At 36.2% G+C, this 19060-nt stretch overlaps 2 protein-coding genes across 2 annotated transcripts; both read left to right on the top strand.

The window, feature by feature from the left end:
• Positions 1-542: 542 nt before the first annotated feature.
• On the top strand, positions 543-10012 carry LOC306845816 (cadherin-10-like; the record flags this gene model as incomplete). Its single annotated transcript, XM_079378794.1, has 9 exons — positions 543-758; positions 3880-4174; positions 6201-6320; positions 7341-7508; positions 8029-8216; positions 8299-8552; positions 9454-9590; positions 9669-9790; positions 9896-10012. 9 exons carry the CDS (start codon positions 543-545, stop codon positions 10010-10012), a joined length of 1617 nt encoding a protein of 538 aa, XP_079234920.1.
• Positions 10013-10194: 182 nt separating this feature from the next.
• On the top strand, positions 10195-12351 carry LOC306846294 (cadherin-6-like). Its single transcript, XM_079379565.1, has 2 exons — positions 10195-10440; positions 11627-12351. Exons 1-2 carry the CDS (start codon positions 10239-10241, stop codon positions 12115-12117), a joined length of 693 nt encoding a protein of 230 aa, XP_079235691.1. The 5' UTR covers positions 10195-10238; the 3' UTR covers positions 12118-12351.
• The last annotated feature ends 6709 nt before the right edge of the window (positions 12352-19060 follow it).

Here is a 19060-nt window from a genome sequence, read left to right as displayed (position 1 = left end):
TGCCATTAAATACTAATTATCTGTGTTACTGTATATTTAGCCTTTCTTTCTTTCTTTTTTAAATTCATCATTAAGTTTGTAAATAACAGAAAATTTTGCGCTTAACAGTTGATAACAGTCTGTCCTGACCGTAACCCAGACCTGGCGTACTATGCCATCTTAGTGGTGTTTACCGATGAAGGCATTTCTGTTAATAGCACGGGCATGTTATATGCAAGGTTTTGTGTGAGGCTACATGTTTGATCTTCTGCGAATAGAATACCGCATGAGGGCCCTGTGGGATACACTCCGCAAACAACAAAGGGATTACAGTGTAAGAACCGGGTGTTGCATCTTGACAAGGACTGCAATGACCTCCAACACACTGTAACTTTTTTGCTTTGATTATTTTTTATAGGGAATCAGAGGATCAAAGGCGATTCTACAATGTCAGGGTTGCTGATGTTGCCATCTACATCACTTTCAATTCAACACTGCCTTCCCTTCTTAGCGTATTCATAAGGAGTCACTGTCGTCGTGACGATCGATTGGCTGCAATGATAATGAATCACTTCCTCTGGCTGCTTGCACTGGTCTTTCCGCACCTGAGCTCTCCAGTCATATTGCTAGAGAGGAGTGATGGAAATCTCTTTCACTGGAACAACCATCCGATGAAAGGAGATAAATTGGTGCTGCACAGATCCAAAAGGGACTGGATGTGGAGGCAGTTCTTCCTGTCGGAGGAATACACAGGAAGTAACTATCAGTACGTTGGCAAGGTGAGTGTCCACGATAACACAGACCCAGAATAAACCTTCTTGTCTAGCAAAACAGGGCTTGGAGGAGATGCAAATACCTGATTTTCACATTCCTCTTTCGTTTTCCTGAGCTATATATGGTTTGACACTGGATTTGAACATGGCACTGTGTGGCAGGCACTTTGAAAAACTTGATGCCGTCATCAAAGAACATAAAGTAGCACAAATATGAATTACACACTCACTGAGGCATGAATATCCATAGAGGCTGAGAGACTGAAAGTGAACGAGAGTGGAAGAGAGTCGTTTTGAGACAGAATACTTTGTACCAGTGTTTAGTTTTTTACTCCTCTCATTTCCAGGACAAAGTGGCCCCGCAGAGACCTGAGAAGAATCAACAATTATGGGCTATTTCACTCACTCTTTTTCATTCCCCCCATTAACTTCCAACCCATCTGCAGTGGCTGTGTGAAGGAAGGGACTGCAATTCATCAAGCTGCAGTTCAGAGGCATGCTATATTTATGCCACATTAAACATGAAAGAGGAGTCCATACTGACATTCAGCAGCAGTCCCTGTTATTAAAACACTGTGTTGTATACATACAGAAAACATAGAATACGACAAAGAGGCCTAAAACTGTTATTTTTCCTTTTTTCATTGTTAGTGAATAATTGTGAAGAATAGTACTATTTTCCTGCTCATCTGAACACATGCAAATGTTGCAAGACAGAACCAATCAATCACAGAGAGTGTTCACTCACTTCTGACAGTGCATTCAAACAGGGCTGTGCTTTCCAAAAGTATCACAAGAAAGCATGAAGCTTTTAGGAACAGCAGCCCAGAACAACGCTTATCAGAGGACAGGAAAAACACATATGTTTGAGTTATATCACAATAAACAAGTTGAAATTGTAGCCTACTGTACATAGTTTGTGCAATTACATTTTGTAAAATTGAAAATTAAAAGTTCATATTGATCATGTTCTTTTCTGTAATACACTGTCAGAATGCAAAAGGTGAACCAATTGCATCGCAAACTGATTTGCAATTCACTGTTTTAAAACTTTGCATGGCAAGGACGTGTGGTTATTTCCATATAAAATGCAGCAAAGTGCAACTACAAAGGGTAGGGTAGGTGATTTCGGAAAAGCTAGTGATAGCAAGCTAGCTTTGAAAGCATGAGATCCCACCCTCCCTGGAGTTGGTGGAGGATTAAATGCAATGCTGTCAGATTACCTCATGTCTCATTCACCAGTGAGAAAACATTACAATACAAAGCGCATAATATTACAATAATAGCGCCTTTTATTCTCGCTGGAACGCTCTGATGACGTATCATGTCTGCGCAAACAGGGTGCGCAGAGGTATCCAAATACATATTTGACAGGCAGGGAGGACAGCCTATCGTAATGTTAGGACCAAACATTTTGATTGGACGAACATTTTATGGTCCTACGCCTTCCACAGATGATATAAATACATACGAATAAATGTAGACCACTTAACTTAGTGATTACTATCGGGATGTAAAGAGAATTTCAACCATTATAACAAAAATGTTTTTGAACCAAATCACCTACCCTGCCTTTACACCTTGCAACAGACATTTACTAAATTGATTGTTTTTTGAGAATGATAAGTGCGTGCAGAAAACACTATAAGGACAGTTTTTTTTTTATGTTAGGCCAAATAAATAGTTTGCAGCATTCTGCTTTGTGATGTTTTCCTATGTCTTTCATTTGCCCTCTCTGTCAGTCAGTGTGGAAAACATAAAGTGTTTGTTATGAGATCCTGCTGAGTGTTTGAAGGGTCAGCTGGTTGAAAAAGACCACTGGCTCTTTCTAAAAACAGCCTTTAGAACCCAGGATAAATGCATTAAATGGCCATGCCTCTGACCAGATGATGGACCTGCATCTGCACACATAAACGCATGAAACACCTGCTTATTCAATTTTTTTTTTTAATTCATTGAAGCATGTTAGAACCCATATAGTCTCATCCCACTGGTTAAAATTTAATTAAGCATCAGACAGTGACAGTTGGACAGCTTTAGGGCAAATAAACTCATTTAAGGGAAACTAAATGACCCAACCAGTGGGATGTATCAGGGTGATTCTTCAATTAGGGGAACTCTTCTTTCCCCTACTAAGATTTTAAAGAAAGAGAAAATGACTGTGTCTGTTTTTAATGACTTTTACCTAATATTTAAGAAGGTTGAAATTAAAAATGTTCTATTTTAAGGCTTATTCATATACCCAGATTTTAACAACTTTACTCTAAATTAAATCATAAAAATAAATCATTAAAAGCAGAGAAATTCAAAAAAGTTTTCACCATTTTTCCATAATTTTACGTTTTATTTTACAATAAATAAACTATTGTATTATCTTAAAGTAAACAAAGTTTATTTTACAAATCCAACATTTATTCACTGCTAGTTCACTTTTATAGATTAAATTTTTTCCTCAAATAAAGTGCCATTATTATCACGTTATGTCATAATAACAAACATGTGTCAGACGACAAAAATATGTTGAATGATTTGGTTTCGAACATCAGTCAATTTTAATGTAATACTATATAGAGGACAGTGATGAGATTTAGTTTTATGAGCTTATTCTAAGTGGCAGGATGACAGTAAGAACAAAGATGGCAATAAATAAAATTCTGATTAGTATTATTACTATTAAGATGAAAAGTAATGGAAATCAATAGTGTTCTAAAAGGCCTAGGAACAGTTTGTATTTTTAGAAATGCAAATGGCAATGCAATGAAAATGCAGTTGTAAAAACCGACTAAAAGCTTCATTAGTATTTAATGGAATATGTTCTGAAGACTTGTACTCTTAAGACTGTGGCTTTTATGAGTTTCTATTGTCCCTAGAGATCTTTCCCTCCAAAAGATGATTCTTCTAAGCTGCTAGCCATGATTGAAAACAAGTCTAACTGAAGTCTGCTGGTTAATAAAACATGACAGCATCATATTAACATTTTGCTGAAGGAAGGACTTTATGTTACCCTACTAGTGTCTGATTAAAGTGTATTATTTGAAAATATCCAGAAATGATGTGCCAAATATCAAATCTGTGCATTGCTACAAAAAACTTGGGTTAAGTTACAGTCTGCTTTCTGTCCATGCAGCTTCGCTCAGACAAAGACAGAGGGGATGGAACTGCCAGATACGTTCTCTCTGGGGAAGGAGCAGGCACAATTTTTCGTATCGATGAGAAGTCTGGGGATTTACATGCTACACAGAGACTGGACAGAGAGGAAAAGGCCTCTTACATGCTGCAGGCCCAAGCTTTCAACAAGATCACGGGCCTCCCTCTGGAGCCTGCCACTGAATTCATTGTCAAGATACATGACATCAATGACAATGAGCCCAAATTTACCAAGGCTGTCTACGCTGCCAGTGTACCTGAAATGTCAGACGTCGGTGAGTGAATGAAAATTACTTTTCCTCCTGGTGTTGTTATTTGAAGTGCATTTACTGTCATGCTGGAATACTGCACCAGGGTGTGATATTCCTGTCACTGCAGTGTTTTTAACGTCATGGATGCCTCAGTGCCTTTGGTATTTCGAGAGTCTTCTTCTTCTTCAATTTTGACAAGTATTTGGAGCATGTAGTGCTATGGAGTGGGGCATTTAGACAGCAGTGAGCTAGACTTTCACAACGTTTTGTTTTGTTTGCTTGTTTTATTAGGGTTGTTTTGTTTCAGCTTTGATTTAATTATTTATCTTGTCTTATTAAGTTTAGTTTTGTTTTTTAGGGCTGTTTTGGCTTTGATTTAAGTCTTTATCATGTTGACCTATCATGTTATTCAACATTACTAAGGGACGATTTAAACAAAAGTGAGTTAGACGTTGACACAAAATTGTTTTGGTTTTTTTTATTAAGGTTGTTTTGTTTCGGTTCATGATTTATTTATTTATTTTTATATTTTATTTTGGTGTGTCCCTAAATTGAAAAATGGACAGAAAATAAAAACAATAAATAAATGTTAGAGTCCCACATAATTTTTTTTTTTTTTTTAACCCTTTGTTCAGACAGGAGAATTTGATGCTCTCAAGAGCTACAGAGACCATAACAAACTAGGATGAAATGTTAAATGAGTACTGGCATTTTCTTTCTATTATTTGGTGTTTGTTGCCACAGAAGTAAATATAAATATGTATAGCAAATATGATTAGTACAATGGTTCTATTAATAATCAGAAATAACCATATTACCTAAACATAGCAGTTTTCTAGAAATGTACTTTTAATAACGCATGCTCCAGGTAGTCAAATGCAAATATATGTAAACACTAAAACCAGTGCCCGCAAGGCACTGCCTCTCTTGAGTCCTGATGTAGTGTCTGATGGAAGAGATTCTATTTGCTCATCTGATCACATTTTCTATTTACATCTAATTCCCATTCGCATCTATCACCACTGTCTCACACAATCAGTGGCTCTGTACTAGCAGTGACACTGCACCATACATATTCACAGTGTATGAATATTCAGGAGATTCATGCTGCTTCTCAGTAATATCATAATAACCTCTGGTTATCCCGTTTCCAATCAAGTCAGTCCTCAAGCAGTGAAGCAGTCTGTTTGGTATCATCTCCCCAAAGAAAATCTAATGATGCTCTTCCTTCTCTGATATGGGTTCTCATGTTCAGCTGGAATCTAATATAAGGGACTGTACATCCTATTTATGAAATTATTGCCCTCAATCAAGGGGAAAGTGTCATCATATTATGAAACACTCGTTACCCTCTGACACACAACCCTAGGACAAAACCAATTTCATCTGTGTTTTCCAATTTAAGGAATGGTGGTAAATCTAGGTTGGAGGCACTGTAGCCTTTGAACCATAATGAATGCTAATAATTCAGTTCTGAAAAAAAAGCAACGGCCCAACTATTTGTTTTATTTTCATGACTGTACCCTTTGATAATACATTTATTGAGAGCTTGGTTCTTCACATTTGAGAAATTTAATATAATATAAATGTATTTTCAAACACAATCCTCCTTCCGAAAAAGTCTTATATAGAGGCTAATCGGTTTAATCTTAATATTAAAGAGACTGTATCTTCTCCACTGCTACCCAAAGGAATATGTTATTGCTCTGAGGTTGGTCTTTCATAGTTCTGCAGACTCAGTTATGTTCTCAATTATGCTTGATTGAAATATTGACTTTGCCTCAGATGCTTATCCCAAAATGTCTAAGGAGAAATAAATATTGGCATGTAGTATGCCAATACCATTTAATGTATTTAGGTTTTAGAAGAATTTGATGAGAAGTATTAGAGAAATATAATTAAGTTACTGATTGCAGGTATTTTGGCAAATCTGAGGACATTTTATTTATACTGTTGACTGTCAGCATAAGAGAGAAGAAGACTTCATTAAACATCTCCATTTGCTCTATACTCTCCATTCTCAAAACTCTTCTTTCTTTCTTTTTTATAGGTACTTTTGTAATAGAAGTCAATGCCACTGATGCAGATGACGCCACATATGGGAACAGTGCCAAACTCGTGTACAGCATCCTGCAAGGGCAGCCCTACTTCTCTGTGGAGCCCGAGACAGGTGAGTCCTCCAAACATCTTGTTGAAAACATATTCTCTGCTGACATACCACTACGATGTATGCCTGAGGCTATTTGACAAAGTGAGGCAGGGATGTGACTTTTTATGTGGAATGTCTGAAGCATAAAGATCACACACTGCTGCACCTGGTTAACACATCCGGCTACAACTAGAATATTTGTTTTACACAAAGTGGAATAAAACTTTGAAATGGATCAAATTACTATGCTAGGCTTGTTTTATTACTTTTGCTGGGAAGAATGGAATTTAAGTTTGATAAATGTTGCAATATAAAGGTTATAGATGCAAAATATTAAGATGAAGGTTTAAACACAAACCCAAGCAGAAAAAGAAAATACTGGCCCTTTAAGAAAGTATAGTGCTATAAAACAAACAAAAATATTATTAGATGAAAAATGGAAGTATACGTTTCTGTTTGGTATGCAGCTCGTTACCCGGAACTGCAAAATAGCTGTCTTTGATTAAATTGTGAAAAATTAGTGGATAAATGAATGAATATGTGCATACTGTATGCTTTGAATAAAATATCATAATAATGAAAAAAGTATCTATATGAATGAATAGGTACGATATGGACTATTTATTGTATTGCTAATATATGCAAAAGTTCTGTTTGCCCATATTTGGTTTTGTTCCGGTTCTTCTCATTAGTTCATTATTAGTCTATCATTGTTAAGTATTCTCACCTGTGTTCATCTCGTTTGCTCATTACTCTCTATGTCTTTATAAGCCTTTAGTTTCTTGAGTTTCATTGTCCAGTCTTAAAGTAATGTAAGTTCATTGTTAACCTTTGTTGGAAACGTTTGTCTCTGCTCTTCATCATTAAAGTTTCAATTCGTCGAATTCCTGAGTCCTGTGTTCCCTTCGAGAGACGGTTCATTACAATATATGTCATGTGTGTGTGTATAGAGAGAAAAATAGATTTACATTAACATTATGTTGGTGATATTACAATATTAGGTTTTCCTGCTTGTTGGTCATCCAGTGTTTTTCTGTGCAGGAATTGTCAGAATAGCCCTTTCTAATATGGACCGAGAAGTGCGCAAGGAGTATCAGGTGGTTATACAAGCCAAAGACATGGCAGGACAGATGGGTGGTCTGTCTGGAACCACCATGGTCAATGTCACCCTTACAGATGTTAACGACAGCCCTCCACGTTTTGCTTACAGTAAGATATCACTAAATTATAAATGCTTTTAAAGTCAATGTGAATTGCAACCCATCTACTGTTTGAATTTTATTTCTGACATATTGTGTTTCTTGAACTGTGAATTGTATTTCTGATGCATTTCCAAGTGAGATGGCTGAATGAGTATTCAGCCAGAGAAATTAAAAAATTACATGGAGCTAAAAACAAATGTGAGTTCACTTAAATTCTGCTTAATTAGCTGTTTGCTATTGGTTGGCATTTTTGATAAGAACATTCTTGCATGGCCAAAGTGACATCAGAAGAAAAGGCTTTTCGGAGGAAGAGCAAGTTATTAGATTTTGAACAAAATATGAGGACCATTTCTTTTTGTCAAGAATAACATGCAACAATGAAAATACATCTAGTATTGCACATTTAGAATGCATTAAGTAATTAAATAGGATAAATATTGACTTTAAAAACCACGAAGGGCTAAGAATTAAGACCATAAAATTGTGTTTATATGGTTGAAATGAACATAACCTCTTTCATTTTCAAGGTTCTTACCACCTAAGCACTTATGAGTCAGCAGAAATCGGATCAACTGTGGGTCGAATCAAAGCCAACGATGGCGACGAGGGAGAAAATGCTGAAATGAAATACAGAATTGTAGATGGAGATGGCAAAGAATATCTTGATATAATAACAGATGAGATAACCCAAGAGGGTGTTATCGTTGTCAAAAAGGTAAAACCCTGTAACAGTGTTTATGAATATGTTATGATTTATAACGCTATGAAAATAAACACATTTATTGATCTTCATCCAGAAACTGGACTATGAAAGCAAGCGTGTTTACACCGTGAAAGTGGAGGTGACTAACACACACCAGGACCCCAACTTCACTGATCTGGGCCCATTCTTAGACACAGCCATCGTCAAGGTCACGGCCAAAGATGTAGATGAGCCTCCTGTCTTCAGCAGGCCTCAGTATGTCTTTGAGGTCAACGAGGACACACCAAAAGGAATAGCAATTGGAACTATTACAGCCTGGGACCCTGATGCCACGCATTACCCAATCCAGTGAGCATTTGAAATATTTAATTATTCAACAGTTACTGCAGGGAATTCTCTAAAATGATTTGCACCCACGGTAGCATACGGTAGTTTATTTCCACACGCTGTATGCACTGCACCCGATTCTCTAAATAAATTATGCAAATCAGATAATGGAACAAACACACTCCCAAAAATCTGTTGAATGCAATTGCCAATCTTGCAAACTGGTTTTGCTCCAGGTTGTGGAAGATGCAGCACACTACTACAATCTGACATAATTTAGTGCGTGAATCAACTCTTTAAAATGACAAAAATGCACTAGACTGCAAAAAAACAGTGTGTTTGGATACATGCTCAGTTTTCGCTCTTCTTCTTTATTTGATTATCATTTGATGAATTGCTGATGCCATGATGCCTATAAATTTACACAAACACCAATAGTGCTGACTTTTGGTGTGTAAGGCGCAGTCTATAAAACTAATTTACATAGAAAATATTTGTTTGCAGTGAAAAGGATGACCATTTTAATATGCATGTCACAGTGCTACATATTGCAGATTGTGCTTGGTGAAACTGGATTATGAAAGGTTAGTAAAGGAGACTAAAACAAAAATGAGCTGCAAATGTTTAGTGAATATCACAAAGTCACAATTCATTTAAAGTATATCAATTACAGGAAATTTAATTTTCAGTTGCAATTATGACTAAATAAAGTGGCAGTCGCCTTATTATTTTGATTTATTTATTTAGGCTGAAATGGGCTTCTATAATGAACAGTTCTATAAAACAAAACATCTTTCTTGAGTGACAGAGAGAGAAATCTCATTTACAATAATTCCCTGGCAGTTGGCCTTTGTTTAATCTGATCCAGTTTATGATATGACTGTTTCAGTTAGTTTTATTTTATTCTTAAACCTGTCCATAGATATGTGATAGATCAACACACAGACCCAGAGAGACTCTACCACATCGACCCCAAGAATGGATCCATCACAATTATTAAGTCTCTTGACAGGGAAGTGTCAAAGTGGCACAACATCTCAGTCCTGGCCAGTGAAATAAGTAAGTAAACACATGCATACAAATAGCCTGGTGACACATCATTTATACATATATAAACTGCCTACATTATTCCTCTAGATAACCCTCATCAAAGAAGCCGTGTTCCTGTCTTGATAAAGGTTTTGGATGTGAATGACAATGCGCCAGAATTTGCCATGATTTATGAGACATTTGTGTGTGAGAATGTCAAAGCTGGGCAGGTATTTATACTTTAGGTTTGCTTATGACTGTTATGAAGGTATCATACAAATATGAGTGCTATTTATATAAAATGAAATGGTTCAAAATCCTGTCTTCCATTCCAGTTCATACAGACTATCAGTGCCATTGACACAGACGATCCTCTTGTGGGTCACAAATTTGTATTCGGCTTGAGTTCAATGAATCCAAACTTCACCATCTTTGATAATGAAGGTGAATAAATGTTTCCTTTGACGTTTCAATCTCGAATCTTATGGAAAATGCATGTGTTTAATCTTCTTTTCTGTTTTGGCACCAACAAAAACAGTTTTATTTTTGCTGTTGTTTGACTCAGCTTGAGATAATATCTTCTGCTCTGACTGTTTGAATGTTCTCTTAACCCCCACCTCTCCCAAAGATAACACAGCCAGAATCCTGACCAGAAGAAGTGGATTTAACAGGCGTGAAATGAGTGTCTACTATCTGCCAGTAGTTATCTCCGACAGCGACTACCCCATCCAGAGCAGCACCAGCACGTTGACCATTCGCGTGTGCAGTTGTGACGCCACTGGCAACATGCGTTCCTGCAGTGTAGATGCATTGCTGCTCTCTGCTGGCCTCAGCACTGGGGCGCTAGTGGCGATACTTCTCTGTATCCTCATCCTGCTTAGTGAGTTTATGCCAACCGCTTTTTAGAATTCACATCATAAACCAAGGCAGACTTATTATAGTTTAGAGGTTTTTTTATTGATGTTATTTTATTTTATTTTTTCAATTTACATTCTCCATTTAGTTTAGTGTTCCTTAGTTTCCATCACCTTTAGTTTTAGATTCTCCAGGTATTAGTTTTCTGGTTTCAGTTTTTATTTTAGTTTTTCAGTAAACTAAAAACTATTTCAGTTTTAATATTTTAGAACTTACAAAGTTAAAATGTTTATTTTTAAAACATATTTAACAGTGTTAATTTACTCAGCACAGTCTAGTATTATTACAGTTTAGTGGTAATTTCACATTAAATTCAGAGTTGTATATGTTTAAAGTTTTACAGTGCAGCATATCAAAACTAATACTGTCGACTCACACTGAGTAAATCTTTTTTTAGTTTTTTATCAATTTAATAGTAATTCACACTCAAAATACAGATTTTTTTGTATTATTATTAATGACGTGGAGAAAAACACTGAATTTAAGAATTTTGAGTGTAATTCACTATTGCATTCTATCAAAAACTAAAATCAGTTTAGAGATGCTTTTTTTGAGTCATGAAAATGCATTTAGTTTAGTTTTGGTTTTTCCCAGTAATGCTTTTTATATTTTATTTTAATTTCAGTTAATGAAAATGCTTTCAATTGGGTTTCATCTTAGTTTTCATTTAATTCATGATCTAAATAAGTACACTGTAAAAAAAAAAAAAAGTTGAGCCAACGTAAAATTAAGGCAACCAGCTTCAGTAGATTTTTGAGTTCTCTCAACATATTTTTGTAGGAGATTCTCAACTTTTTTTATATAAACTTAAAACAGCAAGTTGAGAACTCAAAAATCTGCTGAAGCTGATTGCCTTAATTTTAAGTTGGCTCAACTTTTTTTTTTTTACAGTGTAGCGACAAATCTTTTCTTCCATATTGTGGCATACATCTGACTCTACGTCACCAGAGAAGTCTGCCATTTAACTAGATCAATTTTGATTAAAAATTACAAGCTAAAAAATGGTAAACAAATTAAATGCATGCATGGATGAATTCATCTCAATAAAATAAATAAAATGCACTTACAAAATAGATAGCGTGAATTTTCATTTCATGCTGACTTTAACAATAACAACACTGACCAAGGCGTATCTCTTCACTGTTTTCCAGTGATTGTGGTACTATTCTCGGCTCTAAAGAAACAGAGGAGGAAGGAACCGCTGATCATCTCCAAAGAGGATGTCAGGGATAACGTAGTCAGCTACAACGATGAGGGCGGCGGCGAAGAGGACACGCAGGCCTTTGATATCGGCACGCTGCGCCACCCGGAGGTGATTGAAAGCAACAAGCTGCGCCGAGACATCATCCCCGAGATGCTGTTTCCCTATCACAGACCTTCACCCATGAAGGAGTGCGCGGATGTTAGAGACTTCATTATTAGCAGACTGCAAGAAAACGACACAGACCCTTTCGCGCCTCCCTATGACTCTCTCGCCACTTACGCTTATGAGGGCAATGGATCAATTGCTGAGTCACTGAGCTCTCTGGAGTCCTCTGTGACTGAGGGAGACCATGAATATGATTACCTCTCTAACTGGGGCCCGCAGTTTAAAAAGCTTGCTGACATGTACATCGAGAAGGATACTGGAGTTGCCAACTAGGCTGCCATCAATGACATTCATATTCTCTGTATGTACGCTCGGATCTCACTCTGCGCTCTGAGGCATAACTTGAAAGAAAGAAAAAAGGATACTTCACAAGTCCTCTTTCTTTGTTTTCTACCAACACAAGCTGAATTTCACTTTTATGATGGATTTTTTCGTGGACAGTGTTGTGGTAAGGTGATTTTGTGTTAATAGGAGAAGTGATGGTGATTTTTGTTTTTTGTTTATTAGAGAAAAAAAGAAAGAAACGTGACTGAGAAGCAAAATGAATGGATGATTTTGTGACTTTATATACATGGACAGTGACAAGACTGCTTTCATCTTGTAACTGATTGTAAAGGACTCTTCCCTTTTCCTCTTCCTTGATGATGGTGGGGTATCCTGCATCCCAAATCACATTGTGCTACATTTATGGTTCCATGACGTTATAAAAATAATGATAAATTGTTCAAATTCAGTTTTTTTTTTTTTTTTTTTTGGGGGGGGGGGGGTCCATTTGATGTTTTTAAATGAATAGTGCACCCCTAGAAAAACAAATTCTTTGTTGAAACACAAAAGGAGATTTCTTTTTTTACTTTATTTTTTTTATTATTTTTTTTTTAATTCAGTTAAAGTGAATGGGAACTGAAGCCTTCAAGCCTCAATAAAAAAAACATTATAAAAATGTCATAAACGTGCTCTATAGAACTTGTGAACTATATTTCATGTCATTTGATGCTTTCTGTGAACATAATTTTTAGTCCATCTTTAAGAATTTGAATAATCTTTTTAGTGAACTGGCTGCTTCACTTCACACAATTGGTTTGAATGATTCATTCACAAATTAGATTGATCCAGTTCCCAAAATCTACTCACTGGTTCAATTTAGAAAAGATCACTTGTGAATTGTTTATAATGTGCTGTATATCTCACACAAAGCTAATGTTTGACTTCAGAAGTCTTATATCGCACACAAGTAATGTATGGATTATTTTATGGTGCTTTTGCTACCTTTTTTGAATCTTGAAAGCTTCAGTTCTCATTCACGGTGATTGTATGGAAGAGAGCAATTAGCAAAGTCTTCAGAATTTATATTCTACAGCAGAAAGTATGTCGTACAGGTTTGGAAAGATGTGAAGTAAAGAATCAGAATGTTCATTTTTGGCTGTGCTGTCTTTTTAACAGGACTTTCCATAGAGGGATTTCAGTTATATTGTCTACATTTAAATGTGAGTGGAGAAATGTTTCATCACAGACTGGGCCTCTCTACACATCTTGTGAAGTGCTCCCTTGTTGAAACATAATTGCAGCATTATCATTACTGCACTGAAAGCTTACAGAGGAACAGGGGAGTATTTCTACATCTGTATGAGATGTAGTTCAATTCAACTTAATTTGCTTGTGTGAAGTTTGCTTATTTTGCAAAACTGCAGATTACACTGAAATCAAACGGGAATGCTGCAGTACACTGAGCTTGTGTGAATGAATGTTGTCAAAGTGTTTTATATTCACATTTTTCAAGTATATATTTTAATAAAAAATATGAATGCACTTTTGGCCGCCCTAACTTTTTCTGCTAATCTACATTTTTTAAGGTTTCATTACATCTCTACCACTTGCAAAGGCCAATAACTAAATGTTAACTGATGTTAGGTGACATTTGTTGGGAGATAGACAAACAGGGTTTAATGTTGGGAATCTTCTAACGCAAAATCTTTTTCCACTGTGGCCTGCCAAATTTTGGAATTGTTTTATCCTGAATTGCCCAATCTTAGCTGTGAGAATTAATTTGAATTCCCCCAGTGGAAACTTAACAGCTTCTGCATTGTCTAGAGCACTTACTGCATGTTTAATGCACATCTTTTGCAAATGTTTAAGTGTTTGCTGTTGTGGAATAATTCCTTTGTGCTGTCAACTTTAGTTTCACAAATGTGGTTATTCTTTATTGACAGCCAAAGTAGAACATGGTGAGAACTCTTTTAATCAAATATTCTTTCATATTATTTTTGACAGTTTGTCATGGAAAGAAACAACATGCACAAAATCATTCTGTTGCAATAATCAGACTTTTTGAGGTATAATAATTCATACTATAATGAATTAAAATACTACAAGCAGTTACATTGCTGGTACATGCAACTTTGAAGGATTTGCAAAAAAAAAAAAAAAAAACACTTTAATGCTTTATTTAAAGGTGTCCTTGTTGCACATAATTACATGCAAGTAACCCTAAGCCAAAGCCTAACCTTAACCATATAGTAAGTACATGTAGTTAGTTAATATTACCCAGTACATAAATGTATAATTACACTGTAACAAGGACACATTAAAATAAAGTGTAACCAAAAAAAAAAAAATGTTTCCCATAGAGTGGCATAACTTGCTACTTTAATAGCAACATCCATCTTTTAAGAGCTTAATTGGCTAAAAACGTAGTAACTGTAGCTTTTTAATGCTTTTGAATTGTCGATTGAAATGCTTAAATCATTGAGGATGTCTAAGAAAAATAATTATGTGTAAATTACTGTAATTTCTGTCTTTGTAATGTAGTGGTTACTTTTTTTCTTTTTTTTTTAAATGCAGCTGACAAATGTGCAACCTTTGAAATGAGACACAGCTTTGCTTATCTGTCATTTGCAATAGTTTAATCATGCAATATCAGAGACTGCAGTTTCAGGACTGCATTTCTAGGACCATAGTTTTATTTTTTTATTTTTTTTGTGACTCTATTAGAGGAGACCTGATTCAAACAGAAAAGAAACAGGTGCAAATATGATCTTTTTTATTTTTTATGCGTAAAATGGGTGAATATAAGATGCTTCGAGTTATTTTAGTGGTGCAAAAAGAGCTAAGATTATTAGCGATTATCGTCAATTTGATTTCACAGATACTATTTAAACTAAACTGAGCAAGACAATGACATCACTGAATTCAATAATGAAATGCCTTTAACTGAAAATTGAGTGTTTAATCTTATTTTTATACATTACTGACACTATTCTCCAATTTGATACTGTTAAGTGCTTTGACACAATCTGTATTGTTAAAAGCGCTATATAAATAAAGGTGACTTGACTAAGATTATGCTTGATGTTGCAAAATACAAAGTTCTTTCATGAAATTCTAGATGGCACAGATGATGCAGCTAATTGGTTTCTTTTCACAAAAGCAGCCAATGAACTTACTGCTCAACATTTCAAACACTTGCTTAGCTCTGGCTGTTGCAGTTGCAGTGTGCTTCAGAAACCCTCCACCTTCCCCAGCTCCACCTGTATAGATCTGCTATGGGGTTATTTTATATATGCTACATGTGCAGCAGCAGTATTTCCTATGCTCACAGCAGCAAGTCTGTGGATGTACTGCAGCAGCAGCGTAGCAGATCTACTCCGTCAAGACCAAACACATTAACATTGTCATGTAAATTACCATGCAAAACTCTCAGAGAGTTGTTATGACAGAACTGGTATTTAATATCATAAACACAAACAGTTTTACTGTTTACTACACTTTGTTAAGCCGGTTGCACACCATGAGCTGTGCCTGGCTTAATAAATGGAAGCTAATAAAATTAAATTTTTTCGCATAAACAGAGAATAGCTTACCTCCTTGATGAAAAATATGGTCTTTCTTTTCAAGAAAACTGAATTAAAAACCAGAATATAGGCTCATACCTTATATTGAAACAAATTAGCTTAACAATTTCTAGGTTTATCAATGCTCGTGTTTATGGTAAAGGGTTGATAAGGAGAATATATCAATTTAATGTAAATAATTAAAGCAGTAAATCATTCCCACAAATTTATAAAACAGATTCATGATTTGATAATACTGTAAGTTTTATAAAATAGTTTAAAATGATACATACATATATATCAAATGCTGTGCTCTTGAAATTGCAGTCTTAAGTATTGCAGGATCACGCTACTCTGTATTTTCACAGTGTCTCTTCTCAATAATAAACAAGAGGTCATGGTGATGGGAAACCACAGCAGTTCAGTTCATGCCCCTTTTCTAGGGTTTGAACCTAGGTTACCATCCCTGGAGCCTGAAGCGATGTTCCTGTTGCCATCAATCTGCAGTGACAAAGCGACCAGAACTCATTAATTTTCAATGAGACCAGATGATTTCCAGCAGCATAAGCATCAGCAACAAGATGTGGCTGTGTCCAACAACACATTAAACTAGATAAAAGTATAACTTTATGTGCAATTACTCAATGAAATGAACACAGGAATGAAGACAGTGACACTCCAGCGATCCATCTCCTGTGAGACACCAGTCAAGTGTCAGCAAGATAGAGAAGATAATGTTGCTGTGAGTGATTTCACGGTCCTGTATTATTTGTTTCTACCCACATGCAGCAATATAATAACACCATGGAAAACCAAGTCAGAGATAATTCAGAACAAGTTTGATTCATGCAATCTTGTTCATGATATGATGTATTATGCAGCACTGTCATTTTTCTGCAGTTTTTTTCTACAAATGCTTTATTCGGCAAAATGTTAATTTTTTTTAAGGCAACAAAACTGATTCACTGTCAGAATGGAATGAAATTGTATTTATTTACTTTTTTCTGAAATTGAAATTAGATTTGGTTGGTTATGCAACCCACGAATAACGTTGGAGCATCCAGCACAGTGGCCTTGTGACCTCCAGCAATCAAATTGCTGCCAGTGTGAACAAGGCTTCTTGTATAAATGATACAGAATATGTGATTGATTCACTGAATTCAACTCACAAGCAATAATGGCTTTGTTCTTTATGGTCTTCACAGTACAGAAGGTGGATCAGCTTACAAAATTGGGTAGCTAAATCGATCAACAGACCCACACAGAATCTACGCCCACAGCACTCAGCAGAAAGCTCAGCAGATTTATGAAAAATACCCAAAACAAAGTTCTACATATTATGTACCATTTGTATGTTCATCCCACAGATTTTGTCCGAAAACAGCACTTCTGTAAATGCGGAGATAAGGTACATAGAGTCTGGGCGTATTGATCATTCTTTTATATCCATCAGCATCACTGGTCACAAATGTCCCCCTTCCACTTTACTCTATCTCAGTGAGCAATTAACATATTGTCAACTAACTTGTTAGCAAAATCTTGTTAGCAAAAAATGTTAGCATTTTTGAAATAGCAGTTAGCTACACTTTACCTTATGAGGCAAATAAATAGTGTGGCATGTTGCATAATTTATAATGAAAGTCTAGCAATTTTATAGAGCAATGTTACTGAAGATTTGGTCGATATTCTATGTGGTCGATATTGTGTACGCACGCACACACACACACACACGCACACGTTTGTACTTGCTTATGCTACATTTTGGGGGCCAAATGTCCCCACAAGGATAGTAAAACCTGAATTTTTTACCTGGCCTGTGGTCACCACAAGAGAAAAAAATAAAAAATAAATAGTAAATGATGTTTATCTGAAAGTGTACCAATGCAAGCAGGTTTTCTCTAAGGGGTAGGTTTATGGTTAGGGGATAAAAATTATCATTTGGCCAGTTTAAAAAGTCTATGGAAAGTCCCCACAATTCACAGAAACACAGTATGTTCACAGTATATAATATACGCATCTCACTTATTAATTTACACTATTTAATTTACATATTTACACTGGTTGTGCTTTAATGGATATTGTAGTGAGTCGGGCAGGGCTGAGAGCCGTGGGAGCAGAACGAGGCCGGTGGAGTTAATGATAATGAGCGACACCTGCGCCACTCACCGGTCTCGAGTCCCACGGAGGAGCTCTGGAAGGATAAAAGGATAAAAAGTATTAATTAAAAATAAATACTTTTGTGTTTATTTTATGTATTAAATTGTCTTTAAAATGTTTGCTGGTTCCCGCCTCCTTCTTCCTGTTCTCCGAACTGTGTTACAGATATATATCCAAATTATAAATCCTCCTGTCATGTCATTACATGATTTGCAGATCTTGCCCAAAAGGACGTGTTTTTTTGTTTGTTTTGTTTTTTGCTGTTGTTGTTTGTTTGGTTGTTTGCTTTGTTTGTTTTTTCATTCAGAATATGTGTAAAAGTCAATTAAGTATGGAAGCCTGTTTCCGTTAAATAAATAAAGTAAATGAATGCAAAAATGTATGAATGAATAAATATATAAATAAAAGGGTAATTGTGAGTTTTTGTCTGACAATTCAGACTTTTTATCTCACAATTCTGAGAAAAAAAGAATTTAGAATTGCGAGGTATAAGCTCAGAACTTGCAAGATATAAACTTACAATTCTGCAAAAAGAAAAAAAAGGTGAAATGTAAATTTGCATTTGCAAGATACAAAGTCATACTTTTTTATTTTGTATTCCGTGTCAGAATGTTTGATTTATTTATTTTTTGTCATAATTGTGAGATGTAAACTGAGAATTATGTGAAAAATGTAAGAATTGCAAGATATAAACTCAAAATTGAAAGAAAAAAATCGACCTAGGTTACGTATGTAACCCAGGTTCCCTGAAGGGAACGAGAGCTGCGTCAAAACGCATATGGGAACGCCATCAGCGTAACCGACGCTCTGAATATCGTCTACAACAAGTCCAATAGAAGGGCGAGGCGTCACGGGCGGGGTGACGTCACGGCCAGGAGGTATATAAGCACATGAGGCAGAGCCCGCGTCAGCTTCATGTCATGAAGCAAGCGCTGGCAGGGATGCCGGAAGTATGGCTTCGAGACGCAGCTCTCGTTCCCTTCAGGGAACCTGGGTTACATACGTAACCTAGGTCGTTCCCTTCCAGGAACGTCGAGCTGCGTCAAAACGCATATGGGAACGCTATACCAACGCCGCCAGACTGACAAGTCCCTGCCTGATGTCAGGCCAGAGGACAGAAGAGCCTGTAGTGGCTCGGATGTCGAGTTCGTAACCTGGCGAAGTCAGGGGCGTGGGCTACCCAGCAGCGTCGCAGATGTCCTGATCGGTACACCTGTCCAGAAAGGCCTAGG

This window comes from Barbus barbus, assembly GCF_936440315.1.
Source record: "Barbus barbus genome assembly, chromosome: 26".
Lineage (NCBI taxonomy): Eukaryota > Metazoa > Chordata > Actinopteri > Cypriniformes > Cyprinidae > Barbus > Barbus barbus.
The sequence above is the reverse complement of the archived record's forward strand: the minus strand, read 5'-3'. Positions and strand labels throughout refer to the sequence as shown.

What these genes read in the sequence shown, in the direction of transcription:
- LOC306846294 (XM_079379565.1), top strand. Translation starts at nt 10,239, where the DNA reads ATGAGTGTCTACTATCTGCCAGTAGTTATCTCCGACAGCGACTACCCC. An exon ending in CTGTATCCTCATCCTGCTTA is followed by an intron (nt 10,441 to 11,626) that starts GTGAGTTTATGC and finishes ACTGTTTTCCAG; the next exon opens with TGATTGTGGTACTATTCTCG.